At 40.2% G+C, this 18,546-nt stretch overlaps 1 protein-coding gene across 24 annotated transcripts in view; it reads left to right on the top strand.

Moving 5' to 3' along the window:
* Positions 1-16,502, top strand: part of ptprfa (protein tyrosine phosphatase receptor type Fa) — a 330,493-nt gene extending 313,991 nt beyond the window's left edge. For all 24 annotated transcript variants that reach the window (XM_025899236.1, XM_019345881.2, XM_025899243.1 and 21 more), the window contains 7 exons: positions 3,103-3,388; positions 5,036-5,214; positions 10,049-10,175; positions 11,610-11,735; positions 11,875-12,029; positions 12,146-12,281; positions 13,554-16,502. In XM_025899236.1, coding sequence (XP_025755021.1) covers positions 3,103-3,388; positions 5,036-5,214; positions 10,049-10,175; positions 11,610-11,735; positions 11,875-12,029; positions 12,146-12,281; positions 13,554-13,622 — 1,078 coding nt within the window. In that variant the 3' untranslated portion in view covers positions 13,623-16,502. The remainder of the gene's footprint in view (positions 1-3,102; positions 3,389-5,035; positions 5,215-10,048; positions 10,176-11,609; positions 11,736-11,874; positions 12,030-12,145; positions 12,282-13,553) is intronic.
* Positions 16,503-18,546: the final 2,044 nt, after the last annotated feature.

The raw sequence follows: 18,546 nt of genomic DNA, 5'->3' as shown, positions 1-18,546 counted from the left end.
CAGAAATGTAGATTCTGTGTATCAGAATATTGTACAGCCTTCCTGTCATAAAAGAATCAGAATACAAAATAAAAACGCCAACACGGCATTATTTCACTTTACAGAAAATGTCGTTTATTTGTCTTTAAATGGAGTGAACAGAGCCCCTTATGCTGGATGGATGTCACTTCCTGTTTCTGTTGTCATACCCAAGTGCAGGACTCAGAAGCAGGCAGGAGTAAAACAAAAAAACACTTTTATTAGGTTAATGCACAGAACCAAAAATAGTAAGTCCACATGGGAAAGACGAAATACACAAACAAGCCAGGAGCACACAGGGAGGGTAGATAAATGCTAAGACACAGATAAAGGGGAAGGGCTTGATTATAGATTTACACATGAGGTAATCATGGATAATTGACCACAGGAGAGTAACAAGACAAAATTAATTTAGTACGTATACAGAGGAGAAGTAAAACTATAAGAAAGACAGAATAAATTGGGAAATAGCCAAAAGAAGGTCTACTAAATAAAGAAACATCACACTACAACATAACATACAGTGAGGAAACACTGAGGGTGGTAAGAATGGAATAAAACCAAAATCACAAACAAAAAAAATAATGAAACTGAGGAACATGTTCAGAGAAACAAAAAGAACCCAATCCATGAGTATCAGAGTCCAAATCATGAATACTAAAATACAGAAAGACCCAAACACAAAGCTAAGCCTGCAAAGGACTCAGAAGACAGCAAAACACACAGACTCTAACATCTATACTACTCTCAGCAGTGTTGAAAGAATGGAAGCACCAAATTTATATGACACGAAATCAGAACAACGGGCGCCTAAAGGTGCTTTATGTAAGGTAAAAACCCAACAATAATGCAGAGAAAAGCCCAACAATCAGAAGATTCCCTATAAGCAAGAGTGGGAAGGAGAAACTCCCTTTTCACAGGAAGAAGCCTGTGACAGGACCAGCGTCAGGGAGGGGCGGGGCCATCTGCTGCGACCGATTCGGAGGAAAATAATAATAATATCACATTGTTTATACGCTTTTCTTTGTTTTGGAAATGTTTCAGCTTTTATGCAGCTTTTTGCAAGCAGAACTCTTTCTTCTTTATTAGTATGCTCTCAGGGATCGAAGGTTCGTTTTAATGTCATGACATGCTGAAAGCATGAAGAATACATCATATCAATGAGCTTTTCCCTTTCATTCTCCTCTGCTGTCCTTTCAAAGTCAGCTTAAAATTCAAAAACGGACACTGCTGAAGGTCGTGTAGAAACAGGAAGTGACATACAGCTGTGATCAGGGACTCCGATGTGCCGCTGCAGCTTTTGGCTGTTTGTTTCTTCTGTTTTTTATCAACCAGCATAAAACACCAGTTACAAATTATAAGGTACAATCTTAACATGTATTGCTTCATTTTGTACTCTCATCTTATATTGACTCATTATCATTATCATTATTTTACAGTCAATAAAATTGTAAAAAATACAGAAACTGCTTTTTTAAATCATTTTAATAATCAGTCGCAGTTTTACAAAAGTTAATAACTTCTACACATTATTATGTTTGTTAATTTTGCTAACTAACAGTTTATTATTAAATAACAGTGATTAAAAAAATACCCATTTATCAGCATTAAGGACGGTAAATGTTCTAAGGCGAGCAGTTGGACTCCAGGAAATAGATTTTTCTTCTTTTTTCAGCCCACTGCATCTCAAATGACTGGTCTGCTTTATACTGTACAAATTTAGACACAAAAAGCAAATATATTTCTTCCTTATGGAACAGATATTACATTTCCATAAAGTCAGAGAACCGTATCTGGCTTTTCCATTTCCCATTCTGCAGCAGAAATCCAGAATTCATATATTTCCATAAAACTTGCAGAGTAGAAACCATGCAGGGGATGTTAGATATAAACTGCAGGTGTTTTTATTTATAACACAATAAGTACATGAGAATGTATGCAGAGGTCCTGAGCTGCACTTTAAAACACACAGTCATCCTGTAACCCTGACATCCTGCAGTGCTCACTCTGTCATGCACGGTGCAATCTGTGGGCCTCGTCGTCCACAGTACAACATTGTAGATGTAACCAAATAATGGCAAATAATACGATAATATACTCTGAAAGCTCTTGTCCTATTTATATGTTCAAAACAATACAGTTTTGGATATGGACTATTCTTCAAATGGCTCACAGCAGTTTGGTCCATTCACTAAAATCAAGGTTATAAAGGTATTGCTCTTTACTTCTGCCACACAATAGAATAAAACAAGTTTGCATATTGGACTGCAGTTTGTTAGCTCCATGAACTCACATTTTTTAAATTTATATCATCATTTATTTACCTTTTTACTGTTAAAATTAAAAATCTCTTTTACAAGAGTGTCCTGACCAAGCTCAGCATGAACTAATTATGAACACGGCAAAATACAAGAAACAAGTAAAAAGTACATGACTGTAAACTTAAAAGCTGAGGAAACGTAGCTGATCTGTGTCAGTAATTAGATTAGTTAAAATGGCCTTAAGGTTTAGATTTTTTTTTATAATTTAGTGTGAGCTTTAAGCACAGGTGCAATGAATAAGTCTTTGAACCAAAGACAGTAACCATCTATAATTTTCTTCATGTGCAGGTCAATAAGAAAGACAGGAGTAGGCCAAGAATGGCCTTGTAAAAGAAGATTTTACTGATGCTTGTGTCTACAGAAGGACAAAGCAGCCTGTCCAAGCCGAGCATGCAATATTCAATGAGGTGTAGAGACTCTAAGGTCCATCATGAATCTCCGTGCTCCATGACAGACAAATCCACAACGTGTAAGCATTGTGAGCAAGCAGGCATATAAACGAAATCACCCTGATCAACCAATGACATAAAAGTGGAATCAATGAGCCTCCTCCTTGCCTCCATAATGTTAAAGGCCAGCCTCGTCTCTCAGTGAATCTTTATGGAGGCACGAGGACCCATTTGTAACTGGTTTGGACTGGTATTCATGAGGATTCAGATTCTGTTCCCGACCCGTGGAAATGCCACAGTAGTCAGGAGAAAGATGTGAAGCGCTCAGGGATCTCTGGTCTTACGCCTGTGTTTCCTCTCTGTGCTCCCGTCAGTGCCGGTGTGGGCCGGACGGGCTGCTTTATTGTGATTGACGCCATGTTGGAGAGGATGAAACACGAGAAGTCGGTGGACACATACGGTCATGTGACGTGCATGCGAGCTCAAAGGAACTACATGGTGCAGACAGAGGATCAGTACATATTCATCCACGAGGCCCTGCTGGAAGCTGCAGTCTGTGGCAACACAGAAGTCCCTGCCCGCAACCTGTACGCCCACATCCAGAAGCTCACCCAGGTGCCCGCTGGAGAGTCGGTGACAGCTATGGAACTGGAGTTTAAGGTGAGCAGATCTGGATTTTACGATTGTATAGCTTTGGGCACTCAGTATATTTAAGGAAGCACTTTAAACACATGCAGTAAGTGGCTCGACGGTGCCTGGATTCAATGACAGACACTAAGTCATGGAAAAATTAAATAGATACTTTATGACAAATTCCAAGGCTAACAGCTCAAAGATGAGAGAGCAGATGTACCTTTAGTTTCTTGCAGGCTTTTCAGGATCATCACTGAGGAGAAGGTTATAGGAGTCCAACCCAAACTGTTTCTGTTGGGTTTTTCTGCTCTGTTGTGCAAACTCACTGCATGTCTGTCAGCTAGTAAACGGGAGGTCATTCCATAACAATGTACAGTAAACACATTGTGTGTTACCATGTTTCAGTGCAAATTAAGTATAAAAGAAATGAGCTTTAAATGACTGCAGTACTACAGTAGTAGCTGTAATGCAGACACGTGTTTATTTGATAAAGACTTAGCTTTTATTTGCAGTGTCAGAGTCAGATTCACTACATGTAAACACTTTAATGCATCTAGAGAAAAATATTAAAACAGGTTTTTGGGATGGGTGGATGGATCTCATGAAACACGGCCATGCCATGAGGATAAAAGCATTGTTTGTTTGTTTAAATTGGAGTCCCTTGGAATATGGGGATCTGTAAGACTCATATCCATCCAGCCTACCTTAGGTAGATTTAATAGCATAAAGTCAGAATCAGTTATTACAACATTGCAATCAGTAAAAGTATAGCTATCATGGCCTGGTTTGTACAGTCTCTCCAAATTCATGTAAATGTAATACTCAAGTGCAAGCAAAGGGAGAAGGAGGATTTTCCTTCTTCTCAGAGGGGAAGTTGTTAAAGCTTAACTTCTGAGCTCCTGATGACAGGCTGGAGTAGAGGGAGCTGCAGAGAGAGAGCAAGAGCCAGGACAAACCAGGAGATAAGGTCATCCCAGGTTAGGTAGTTTTACACAGGATGATCTGCAGCAATCCACTGTCTTCAACTGCTTTAACAAAAGTGCAGTGGCTTAACCAGTTTCTGTCCTGTAGCAGGGGGAATGCCCAGCATCCAACTTTATGCTGCTTTTTGATGCAAGCAGGGTGGCTGTAAATCTGAACAGAGCATGATTAGGTTTTGATCCTCAGTTCACTGCAAATTTATTTGTCAAGCAATTCTGAGATTGACACTTGCCCTTGCAGTGCAGAGTTCTCACATTAGTGCCTGTCGGTAAAGAAACACCTCCTCCCCCACCCGGAACCGAAAAGAAAAATTTGAGAATGAAATCATTCATGCAGCTAGGTTTGCATCCAAACATCTTATTTCTCTGGTTTGATCTGCATTGTCGCAGGCCTGTCGGCTCACACTAAATGTTTCAGGATTTGTTTTGACTTTTCAGCATCTTCAGGATGAGCTTTAACACACGGCAGTATCCGACATTCATTTGAAGTCAGAGAAAAAAAGGATGGGCTCAAAGTGCATCATTCTCGTGCATCAGTACGAGCGTTAGCTCCTCGTGCCCTTTAACAACCTTGCTCACACGCCACACTCCACCAAGGCTGGGTGGATTAGCACTATAAAGACCAGAGGCAGATGATAGACAGTGGATGCTGCCGTGTAGCTGCAATCACCTGTCCTTTCTTCTGTCTCTGCAGAAACTGGCCAACTCTAAAGCACATACCTCAAGATTCATCAGTGCCAACCTGCCGTGCAACAAATTCAAGAACCGCCTGGTGAACATCATGCCTTTCGAGTCTACTCGCGTCTGCCTGCAGCCGATCAGAGGGGTGGAGGGCTCTGACTACATCAATGCCAGCTTCATCGACGGGTACAGGTGAGCCCACAGAAATCACTTCACAGAAAGAAGTAGTGCAGAGCATTTCTGCTCAGCTGCTGCACCTCTAATGAGCCGGGGGTTGGACCTTCTCTGTGGCAGCTGACAGCATTAAATTACAGGCTGACATGGAGTCCGGTGTTTCACCGCCTCACATCCCTTTGTTGTGTCAGTTGTCAAAACAAATTGGTTTTATTGACAGGCCTGTTCATTCTCCCACTTTTTCCACCTCTTGTGAATGGATAGGCTGTTTGAGATCAGTGACATGTCAGAGAAATGAACTGATTACACCAACAGGTCCACAACGCGACTCCTGTCTGTGTCCATGAGGCCTCATGTTCTGTCTTTGTACATGAAGAAATCTTGAGGGTTTTCTACCTTTATAGAAGGGAAATGAACTGAGGTGACACTCAGCTTAATGCCTTTGTGATCATAGCTCAGTATGAAGGACAGAAATCTGATCAGTCCTTTTCTTATTTCTATTAACATTTATGTGCAAAAACATTGAGGTACGAACATAAATGAAAACAGTTTAGATTAAGTTTATTTTATTGTCTTCTTGGATCAAGGAAACATTGACATTGCAATAAAACATAGTAAAGTAGAGACATGCATGAATTTGAGATTCAAAGCAACACTGATTTGAAGAACATGCGATCCATATGGTTCATATTACTTATTCCTTTAATCTGCATTTGGAGCTGTACTATGTAGCATGATGCCCAAAAGATTATGTGACGACCCGAGTCCTGATCGTCTCCACAGATTTAGTTGGAACTCGTATGATCACATGATTATATGGTTCAGTGGATATACAAAGTTTGTCACTTGAGCTTTGGGCTAAAATTCAACTCACAAACTTTCATGTTTTCACTCAGATTTTATTCTGAAAGTTATGACAGCAAGTGATGATTCAAATCTCCCCTCAGTCTGCTAACATTGTCTTCTGTTTACAGTAAGCTTACAGCTCCGAGATGCACTGAGCACTATCACAGTCGGTCACGTCCCCTTACTTCAGGTGTAGAAAGCATGTTTAGACAGTGCTGTTTATTTATGAGCATAGATGAATATAAAATTCTTTCAAATGGCCAGCAGGTCGTCGGCTGCAACAAACAACTTGTGTTTGTATAGATTTATGCTGGAAAATGACTCTCCAAAGTCATTGATGAGTGCCCTCAATGCACGACCTTGGTAAACAGTTACTAAACTGAATTCAACATGATGTTTATTTTGTAAAATCTATTCCCCAATCTTTGTCCAGAAACACGATAAACAGAGTGATTGACTTTGACATTAGCCTAGGAGCATAAAGTGTCCCTCAGACTCTTAGTCAGATTCAGCCCAACATGTCACAATGTGATTTCATAAACAGTACAGATATCTCTTACAACATTAGCACTGATATTGTCACACATCAGGTTTGTAGCTAATCACAGGCTTCTCGCAGGAGCAAATCTTTTATGAAAACACTTACTGAAAGTTTTCTAGCGCACTTTCACAGAAAGCAGTGGCTAATGAGTCAGGACTTCCCATTTTACATGCAGGGTGGGTGTATGTTGTTTTTGGCTCCCAGCACCTAATGAAGTCCCCTGAGTACCCCCCACCAAAGGGAGGCAACGGAAAGAGGCAGGGGTGTCGTGTAGTTCCTCTCTAATTCCTGTGTCAGTAATTAAGAGCGAAGTGAGATTCGGGGAGCTCCATCCCTCACTGAGCTCAGCCTTTAAAGAGCCAAGCATGGATTAGGATAGATTAAGGTGAGGGGAATGCACATGATTATGATGATTAGTGGACATGCCCGGTGACGTCTTTGTATATCACCATTAGTCATTCTCTTCCTACTTACTGCGCTGCGAGATACAAAGGCAGCGAATGCGTACACCAGGATGTTATTAACTCTGCATGAGTCAAAAGTTACAAGAGTAAAATGGGCTTCCTGCTTAATTAACTTTTGATAGAACTCTGTTGTGGTTCTCACTATTAACTGTGAAATGCTTTAATTTGTCTAATATTAATGGAAAATCTATTCTATTAACTTTTCTGGGTTATTGATTTGGCTTTCGTTTCTGTCAGCAAGTATGCCTGAAATTCTTGCTTCATGTAGAATTTTAACTAGTTCATATTTTTTCATAATTTCAAAAAGATAAACCTTCATATATGCTATACTGATTACATACAAACGGAGGTATTTCAAAGGCTTTTAATGATTATAGCTTGTAGCTCAGGAAAATCAAAAATCTAGTATCTCAGATTATTGAAATATTTCATTTAAGGCCGCTTTTCAAATAATATGAATACCATATATCTGTCAGTCTAGTTCAGTAGACACAACCACACTCATGGGGAAGTGTGCTGACTTAAAAGTCGTCCAGGTGATGATCATCAACACCCTCTGCAAGGGAAGTAAGCTACAGAAGGTCATTGCTCAAAAGGCTGTTTGTGGCAAAAGATCATTAAAAATAGGCACACAAGTGACAGAGATGACCACAGATTTTTGTGGATTGTCAAGAATTTGGAAGAGCTTCATAAGTAGTAGACTGAGGCACGTTAAAAGCTGTCACACACAAGCGTCTTCAAGAAACCGTCACAGTCCTGAATCAGAGGCTGCATTACTGAAACTGCATTACTGCTCAGAGGTCCAAAGTCCTCTTTTCTTTCATGATTTGGGATGCCACGTCATCTGCTGGTGTTTTTTGCTTCACTGTGTTTTATCACGTCCAGAGTGAACACAGCTTGTGTATTTTAGAGCACTTCATGTTTCCATCTTCTGACAAGTTTTATGGAGATGGCAATTTCTTTTGTTCAGCAGGAGGCAACATCTGCCCACAGTGCCAAAATCACTACCAAATGCTTTGCTGACCAAATTGTTACTGTGCTTGATTAGCCCGTCATCTGTTTGTGGTGTGCTGTCAACAGGTCACAGGAAGATGAGAAATACTCAGCCTTAGAAAAAACACAAAAAACAGAGAAGCTGAAGGCAGATAGCAAAACAACCTGGTAATAATACCTCAGCAGTGCTGCAAGCTGATGGCCCCATCACACAGCACAGGGGTGCAATAATTCATGGTTAATGGAGTATTAAATAAGGACTATATATTTAGTGCTGGACCCTTTCTGCTCTTGGCTCTGTATGATGACATATTATACATATGTTACACTAAGTTTAGATCAGTATAGTCACAAAAGCTGCACCACATGTTGTTAAAGCCTAATTCAGCCATTTAAATACAAGCTGCTTTAAAGGGGGGCTAAGTCAAGATAATAATAACGATATAAATAAGGATTATTTTGAACTGCGAATCATGCAAAGCCACTCTAGTCCAAGAATAAAAATGTGGAGCTTTCAGGCTTCAAACTTGCAAATGATTGCACACTGTTTTTATTTACATTTTAAGCAGCATCCAAAGTTTTGCATTCAATCCCAAGAGGCTTATGTGACATCAGCTTAACATGAACATCCAGAGTTCTTAGAGACGGTTTTTGATTTTCTGCTGGCAGTAGAAAAAAAGCAGAATAACTCCAGCCTTGTCTCTAAAACAAAGGTCTGAATATTAACATACAGTTTAGTAACATTTGGTTCAAACTGTTCTGGGTGCTCATTAGCATCCACAGTTTGCTTTGGACAATCTGGCCTTAAATGAACTTAGCCAGGCAGGATCAGCTGCTGCTGGTCAAATGGCTTCAGCCCTTCAGTCAGTCAGCAGTGCTCAGCAGGTAAAGTGACAGCATCAAAATAAGCAGCTTTCGTTCCTGTATTTATTTTTGGTTGTTGTATTATGGAGTATTGAAATAATAGCTGCGGTGCTTGTAAACCTGAGAGGAGGACAAACATGCAGCCAAAAACAACAAAGCCTCCAACCACCAGTGTCACACAAGAGCACTGATATATACAGATAACAGAAATACACCCAGGCATGCAAGTCTCTGGGAATTACCTAGGCCCACTGTTACATGCTTCAACACTGCCCCCTGGTGGCTATGTCCAGCTGCAGAGGATCGCCTCGAGCCTGGCAGAGCAGCTGGGGTGGCATCTGTCATTTTAACAGCGCTGTTAAAAAGGCTATGTGTTCAAGCAAAACTATTTAAAAATCAGCGCACACATTAGCAAGCAGCTGACTCATCAAATTTACTTTAAAGGGGTATGTGAAATTAAATATTTAACACCTGAGAGGTTCGTTCAACAGTTGTGGGATGTCATTGCCCAGAACTCTTATGCGGATGTGGTGAAGCCGCAGCTAAATTAACTCTTTTATTTTTGCAGTGTCACGAATTGTGAAAAACCATGACTGTAATTCATAATGAGCATTTTAGGCGGATATACTTGATCTATTCCACATTTTAATGGAGCAAGCTCTTGTTTTCTAAGGTATTATTTATCAGCTTACATGTATAAAAACCAGCCAGGCAAAGTCGGTCATCACCCGAAATACCCAGACCCCCAAGTTCCCAAAACCAAATCACAGATCTCTTTGGGAGCACCGAGTCTATCATTAACAGACATAAGAAAGCAGGTCAAATTAGTTTGGGGCAGCTGGTGATTATCTGGCTAAGCAATTTATAGACAGTTTACGTTACTGAATCACAATCAGGTAAAAAGATGAGAATAAGATACTTTTTTGTTATTTTTTTTTATTTCTTTGCTGTACATGTACGAACTCACTCGCAGCCCTGACACATCAAACTAAACCTTTTCAATTTCTGTCCATTTCATGATAATATGAGTGGACAACAGTGACATGATTTAACTGCTATCAAGAAAACTGAACCCAAATAGCAGCAGAGCTGCTGCAGCCCAGAGGAGTAAACACAGGCTGTGTGTCTCTGTTTCAATTTGCAGGCAGCAGAAAGCCTACATGGCCACCCAGGGCCCGTTAGCCGAGACCACAGAGGACTTCTGGAGAATGCTGTGGGAGCACAACTCCACCATAGTGGTGATGCTCACCAAACTCCGAGAGATGGGACGGGTAATACAAAACAGCTTCACCTTCTTTTATGTCATGTTGCACTGAAAACAATGCAAGATCTGAATCATTTCTATACATCAAGCAGAAATCTGGAATTAAAGTGATGATAAAGGCTCCATAGGGAGCCGGAGCGCAGAGCATGCACAAATTTATATTTTTAACAGAAGTAAAAATGCTTTTTTTTTTTTGAAGTTGCATGAAATGTTTCTACAGTTTGCCAAATCTGGATTTAATGAAACTCGTATACACTGGATTTACTGTTAATACAAAGTAGAATAACATTTAACAAAGTAGAATAACCATATAATGATCTGTACTTAACACATAAGAGGTTCTGCTTGGAACATCTGGCTGTGGGATTTTGTACTTTTAAATATTTTTCAACTACTGGTAACGATTTAAAGACAACGTTTGTCAAGGATTTAAAGTCTTTGACAAAAAGTTCAATATACTCCTAAATACCATACAGTAATGGGTTTTTAAAGATGTTGGATCCAATATCAGTTTGTATAAAAGTGGAATATACAATTTGAATATGCAGAAAATATAGTGCTTTACTTTAATGAAGAAAGATATGTTTTTATTCAGTTTATTCAGTATAATTTAAGTTAATTTTTTTTTTTTTTTTTTTGTCATTGTAACTTTTTTGTCTGTTGACGAGGTATGAATCTATTATTTGATCATCACACCTCTCAGGTCCATTAAATATGCAGTTTTATAATAAACAGTAAAAAAAAAAGGCTGTTATGTGCAGTGATTTTATATATGTCAACATGGATTTGCTCTGGCTGCTCATGGAGGTGGGTTGCAAAGCGGCTGGCAGCCTAAATTGTTCTGGGCTGAGCTGATGTGGACGAGCTGTGAGATCAGCTGAGCTGACAGGCATGTACCTGAGCTCGACATTACAGCCTACCTGATGCTATGCATGATTTCTCCAGCTGCTTTTATGTTACAGTGTAACTGTATCCATGCAGATTTACAGCATGTGCACATCTATGCATAGAGTTGATTGTCATATATTTTAAAATGTCACAAGAAACAGCACTGTTGATGATTCACAAGGACATGCAGATATTCACATTTTGCTATAATTCAGCAATGACCTGCTTTCAAATGAATGCTCCTGTTCCACCACATCAGCCTTTGTCCAGTCTCTGTGTTATCAAAGTCCTTGAAGAAGCTGGTGCTGAAGTGTCACACTGCTTTTATTTACTTTATCAGCAGACACTGGGGTTGTTTGCTGTGTTGTGGGTGCTTACACAGAAGGGAAAAAGCACAGTGGTCAAAAGCAGCCTGACACCAACAGAAGCCACTGCCCATTTTACACTAATCTGAGGCCTAATAATTGCATTTTGGTCTCAGTGTTAAAACTCCAAGTCAGTTATGCTGATGACAGGAAACACATTTTGCGAAAATCATCTCTCCATCTTTCAGGAAAAGTGCCATCAGTACTGGCCTGCTGAGCGCTCTGCACGTTACCAGTACTTTGTTGTGGACCCGATGGCCGAGTACAACATGCCTCAGTACATCCTCCGAGAGTTCAAAGTCACTGATGCCCGGGTAGGTTTTCTTTTAGCAGCAGCAGGAATGTGACTGCAGATCACTCGTACACTCTTTCCAGCTGGTGGGGGAGGGAGGGATCGTTCTGTGTGAGCCATTTATCTTTTTTTCTCTTTCCATTTTCCTGCATATTAACCAGGATGGCCAATCAAGGACCATCAGGCAGTTCCAGTTCACAGATTGGCCAGAGCAAGGAGTGCCAAAAACCGGGGAGGGATTCATTGACTTCATTGGCCAAGTGCATAAAACTAAAGAGCAATTCGGACAAGATGGACCCATCACTGTTCACTGCAGGTAACTAAGAGTGTGTGTATTTTTGACAGTGTATAATCGGTTAGGTTGTCAAGATCTGACATGAGAAGCTTTAAGTGATACATTTCAGTATAATAATGATAATGTATGTTTACCAGTGCTGGTGTTGGGAGGACTGGTGTGTTTATTACTCTGAGCATCGTCCTGGAAAGGATGAGGTATGAAGGAGTGGTCGACCTCTTCCAGACCGTCAAGACTCTCCGAACTCAGAGGCCGGCTATGGTGCAGACAGAGGTATCAGTGTGATGCAGGGGCGTTCATCACAAGGGGCACAGTCATAGACAGCACATAAAAGAATAGAACATCTTTTTAGAATTGAATCTCCCCAAACAATAGACATATCTTGGCTATATCTCTAGCTACAAATTCAAAATCAACACAACATTGTGGTTTCATTAGCATCTGTGCAGGTACAATCCAAGCCTCTATGGCTCCTCCTGCCACTAAACAAACATCATGTTAATCGACATTACCAAGTACACAGAACTACATAAGTAACAGGAAAATTAGTTCACTTGTGTGCCACAATGCACAGCTGACACTGTCAAAATTCTTTGTTGCATCAGTGCAACATGATTAGCGCATGTTTACTAGTTTATCTGTTGAATGGGTCTGTTAGGGCAGGGTGGGACAACCGCCACATTTACAGAGTTCTCCCATAGATTTCTGTTCCGATTTAGTTCCACACCTCCACCTTATAATGTCTCTGATGTAGCCTTCAGATATGAAAAGTGAAAAAGTGAAAAGTGGCTTTTCCTTAAACCTGCATTATATCTCATGACCAGCAGGGGGCAGTCCACTGAAAGCAAAAACAACTCAGTAAAACTGTCAATGAGTTTATGGTTTCAGGTTCTGATATTGAATACATTATGATGTTTATTTTATAAATTGCCCCATTTAGAATGAAACCGCTCAACAGTGAAGTTCTGAGAGTAAGAATCCCATCAACATTCTGAATATTGTATCCATCCAAACTAGACTTGGATTGTGAAACAATGGCAGGTGCTCCTGTAAAAGGTCTGCGATCTCTCTGATTTGTGGAGGTCACAGTTACTGTGGAAATGTTTAAACCACAAACGTCAGCTTGCTTAGTGAGTATGAAACTTAAGTAACCACGACTGTACCATGTTGAAAACAAGATTATCGATTGTATAATCTATTTATCAATGTTTGAGCCAAATCAAATCTTTTTTATGATCACGTTTCACCTCATGGCTGGTTGGCTTGGTTCATATAAGTGTTGTGTAGCAGGATAATTAACAGGGTATTTTGGGCCTGTATACTCAGTTTACTACTCCTGCATAATATCCAGTTTTAAAACAACAGAAGGTCAGCCTGAAGCTTCAGAACAGGATTTATGTTTGTGACATATTTACATTATAAACTGCTGCTGCACTGCAGAGGCAAACCTGAAGTCTTAATGAAAATAAATCCACTTTACTGTACAACTTTACCTCTGCTATAATCCTCCTTACACGCTGATCAAAACCTATTTCGTGTCTCTAGGATCAGTACCAGCTGTGCTACCGGGCTGCTCTGGAGTACCTGGGAAGCTTTGATCACTATGCAACATAACCCTACCCAGAAAGATGCCCTCAGAGGAGATTTGTGTCTCTTCTGAGCCACATCCACTCTGCTCCATTGGCCCCTGCAGGCTGATGAAGAGGCTCTGAAGAGGACTGATGAGGAGATGACCACAGCAGGAATCAGGAGAGATTAATGGAAAGAGGAGAGGCGATGTGATGACCTCCCCCTCCTGGACTGGTGCCATGATTCTGCCACAGACCCCACACAAAAACCTCCCAAAAAACGACCCTGAAAGACTCGTACTGTACTCATGCCTCATTCTGATTCCTGCGACTCCCCAATTTCTGCCTCCTCTAAATAGCAAAAACTATTTTTCTGCTACTTTCATTTATATCCATCATTACTATGTTGTTAGCCATTATTAGAGTTTATTTTGTGATCACTTACATTGGTTACTATATGTCTTAATGGGTCTTTTCTTAATTTGCCTCTCTTATTTTTCTTAGTTTTTAATAGAGGACATGTATTTTCAACATGATCCAAGTCATTAATACTGGACGCCGTATATTCACAGCTGCTAATGATTTTTTATTTTATACCACAGATATGATATTCTAATGTTTATCGTTATTCGGTTGGTCTTATTTAGAGGGGAACTTGGAGAATGATGATATCTACTAGACAGATCGACTGAGCAAATAAGGTTTGTGACCTGCAGTATGAAATAAATCACAGCTATGAATGTGCAAAGACTCATCACATCTGAAGAACTGCAACCATGTACAGAGTTTTTTGTCATTAAAAAATGTTCTCAGAGTCTTCAGAGATTTGGAGACTTTCAGCAAAAGAATAATGAAGCAGTTGGAAAAGTTGTGGACTCAGGTAGACTAACACAGATGGCCTGTTCATGAGTTTTTTTGTGAAATAAGTGTGACGTCAAATGCAGAGCTCGTGCTCCACACATAAGAAATGAAATTGTGACACCTGGAGAGAAAAAAAGAATAGAACCCCAACATCAGAAGATCCTCTGTGAGCAACATTAGTGACAGTGAGGACAAAAAAACTACCTTTTAACAGGAAGAGACCTCTAACAGAGCCAGGCTCAGAAACGAACAGCCATAACTGTCCATTGGGGGAATGAGGGGAAATAGAAGCGTAAAAAGGGACCGTAAAAACAAACTGAACAAAAGACAAATTATGGGAAAGAGCAGACAATACTCTGGGCTGAAGTTTAATCAAATTGGTTTTGTTGCTTCTCCTTGAAGGATTAACATCACTCTTTATTTCTGTTATTGTCAGCAAATGCCATAAAAAAACCAACAGCACAAGTTACACACTGCAGTGTAGGGAAAAACAGTCACAATCGTGACCTCCGGTAGACTTTCTTTGCTTAGCTGTGATCAGCTAAAATGTGCTGCACTTCTCTGCACTGTCAGCATCATGCATTACTGTAAACATCACCACAATGCTGCAAACTAACCTGTTTCACCTTGCACTAAACTACCTGGTATTTTTATGCAACGTTCAAATAACACAAAGTTGATAGACTTCAATTTGCTTTAAAGGATGTTTTAAATTTAGGGAGAAAAAAAATGTCACATCAAGCATTGATCTGATATCTGGAAACTCTAAAATGGCTTAAAAAATTACATGTAAGCTGTGGTGATGGTGCCATGTTGCTCCAAAAACAACAGGAAGAGTGTTTCTGCACAGCAACAGAAATCTGCATAGTTAGAAATGACTATTAACAAGTGACTTGTGTTTGAGACCTATTGGAGTTTGTTTTGACATTTAAGTTGAAGTTTAGGTTAAAATAGACACTTTTATAATAATCAGTACATGTTACCAAGTTCGGCTTTCTAGCCTGCTACTTTTTCACATGACCACAAGGAACTATAACACACTCTCTGGCCTAATGTGGCTCTTTGGGATTGTTGAAGAGGCAAACTTAAAATGCCAAGAGCCTTACAAAGGCTCAACTGAGGGGCAAGCAGTGCGACACGTCTGGGGCTAGAAATGTGCCACATGTTTTAGGACTGGCAGATCCTGTGTGGGCCAGACATGGATAAAAGTCATGAGATGGGCTTAACATTACGAGTGTTGTGTGGGCCAGATATGAGCCAAATGTCCCACAACATCTGCCATCTTGTCCAAATAAGGTGGACCTGTGGCTGAACTTATGGAGGCAGACTCAGCCTGAGTCAGGTACATCACCCAAGGCTAAATGCAGCTCTTAGAAAATTTCATGTGGGCCAAACTTTTATTGGTGTCTGGATATGAGATTTTTTTATTCTAAATCATTTCATGCTCCTGTAGTGGACTACAAACTAAATAAACTGCAACAACAACAGGTTCTAATATTTCTAGAACAAATGGTTCTAGAAATAAGCTAAATAGGCCCTCCGTTAATATTAGGGGTTACTAATGTGAAAAAGCTCTCTGTTGTGACATGCAGCCTGGTTTCTGACGCTCATACTCATTTCACAAAGATTCTCCACATTGTGTTTGTACAAAAACAGCCCAGTTGTTGTAAAGCACACTGAATATGGACTCAACATCCTACAGTACAAGACAGTCATATCTCACATATTCATTCATCTTTGCATCTTCATCTGCATACATGACTTTACATTGACAGGATGCATTAAACGGGATCACCATCACAGATAACTCACCTCTTTTATCACTGTGTTGCAGGCTCAGAGAACAACATCATTGTTCATTGATGCATCTCTGCGTTTTTCATTGAAAGATACAGTGAGGTGGCTTTTGAATGATGCGGACCACTTAAAGGATTCATTTCTCATAGTCGTGCTGTAGGGGTCCTAACTGTTGTATAAACGATCTGTTTTCTATTAAAAGCAGAGAAAAAATGTCTTCAAAATCTTGATGTTAATAAAGTTGAAATGTTGGGTTTTTCATATAAAAGCAGTGACTTCTTTCAATTTTTGTAAAAATGTTATGTGAGGTGTCACCCAGTGGACCAAGGGGAAAAAATGTGCTGTGCTTTGCTGTCCTCATGTGACTGTTTGGTGTTGTTTATTTAAAAAATATAGAAGTAAACCTTCATTAAAGTAAATTCAGGGGATTTTGTTTATGAAAATGACATTTCTGCAAATTTCCGATAGTCTAAATTTTACCCAATAAGAAGTTTAATTTATCACAGCATCAAAAGCATCAAAAGCATCAAAAGTAAAAGTACTGAAGGTATATAAAAGGAAATCCCACAGTCACTTAATAATAATGACTGAAAAGAAGCGTTTCTCCAGTGGAACTTTTTATCTTTTCTGCATTGTTACCTTAGAATGTCTGGAGTAAAAAGACAGCAAAACAATACAATGTTATCATAAATGTAGTGCTTTCTGTGCACCCGTGTACTGAGATATCGCACCCTGACTTCCTCCTTTTAACAGGGCTGTTTGGTTTGGCAGTCTTCCTAAACAGTAGCCCATTCCACAGCTGCAGACTTTCTCCTTCATGCTGAAGAAAGGCAGTCTCTGGATGACTGCTCTGAATAGCACTGGGCCACTCAATGGCTGTTACTTCCTATTTCACCCTTCCAATAGCGTCATCCATCCTGGTCCCTTTGTAGATCCAGCTTACTTAGCAGGTCCATCAGAGTATCACCCAGTTGGAGTCTGGAATAGCAGAGAGTGATGCACCAAGTTGATCAACACAACAACAACAACAACCTGGGATTTCTAAGGACCTTCTGTGAATTTAGCACCACATGGAATTGATCAACTACAGCCCATTTTACTCAAGATGATCATTTCTTTCGGAGTTCCAGAACATTTGCTCGATGCAACCTCTCTGGGTATTCTTGATAGAGTATTTGCCCAAATCATAAAAACTAGCACATAAAATTTACATCCCCAAAGTTTGATTCTGGACGTAACATTTTCAGTGGGAGAAACGTTTCATCACTCATCTGAGTGATTTCTTCAGTCTCAGCTGACTGCAGGTTTCCCCAACCTAATAAACTATGAAAATATGAAATAAAAATATATTTATTTCGGTGAACAACAGATTATCATTTTACATAAAAGTACTCAATCAAACAGTAACCGAAAAAGGAATAGGCTGAAGCCTTGTGGCTTATAATTATCCTATCCTTTACCCCCATAGGAATAATCAAATCCTTAACCAAGAAAATAAAATACTATACATTTGCATAATGACTCAAACCAGCCCACTGATGGCACAATGGGCTGGGAGGTCAGTTCCTTGATCATTAATATGCAAATTCTCATGACTATTGATCAACAACTACTGATCAAAGCTCACTGATTAAAGTCAGCTAATCAATGGCCATGAGTCCCATTCACAGAGAGTTGGGGAATGGCTGTAATCACAGCATCCCCACTGACACAGCGGCCAGGGAAGCAGAAGAACATCACATCAAGAAGGCCCTGAGTAAATGTGGTTATCCCAGCTTGACATTTGTCAAAGCTGGGAAGGCGCCTAAAGAAAGCTTCAGCCGATCCAGGAGAGAAGGACAACCGCTGCCTAAGCAAAAACCCGCAGTGATCAGTATGTGTCAGGAGTATGAGAACAGCTGAGACGCATTTTTTCTAGACATCGCGTCTCTGTGACTTTTAAACCCCAAAACATGTCACACCAAAAATTGGTCCACCCCAAGGATCAGGTCCCCCGACACAAACAGAGTAACATAGTGTACGCTGTTAAGTGCCAGGAGGATTGCCAGGATTTATACATCGGGGAAACCAAACAACCTCTAGCGAAGCGGATGGCACAACACAGAAGAGCTACCTCGTCAGGCCAGGACTCTGCAGTTTATTTATACCTACAGGCCAGTGGACACTCTTTCAATGATGAGGATGTAACATCCTGGACAGGGAGGAACGCTGGTTTGAGCGCGGAGTCAAGGAGGCCATTTACGTGAAAAGGGAAAGACCATCTCTGAATGGAGGAGGGGGCCTAAGGGTACATCTTTCGCCATCTTACAATG

Source organism: Oreochromis niloticus, linkage group LG15, assembly GCF_001858045.2.
Source record: "Oreochromis niloticus isolate F11D_XX linkage group LG15, O_niloticus_UMD_NMBU, whole genome shotgun sequence".
Lineage (NCBI taxonomy): Eukaryota > Metazoa > Chordata > Actinopteri > Cichliformes > Cichlidae > Oreochromis > Oreochromis niloticus.
This window is presented reverse-complemented; position numbering and strand designations above follow the sequence as displayed.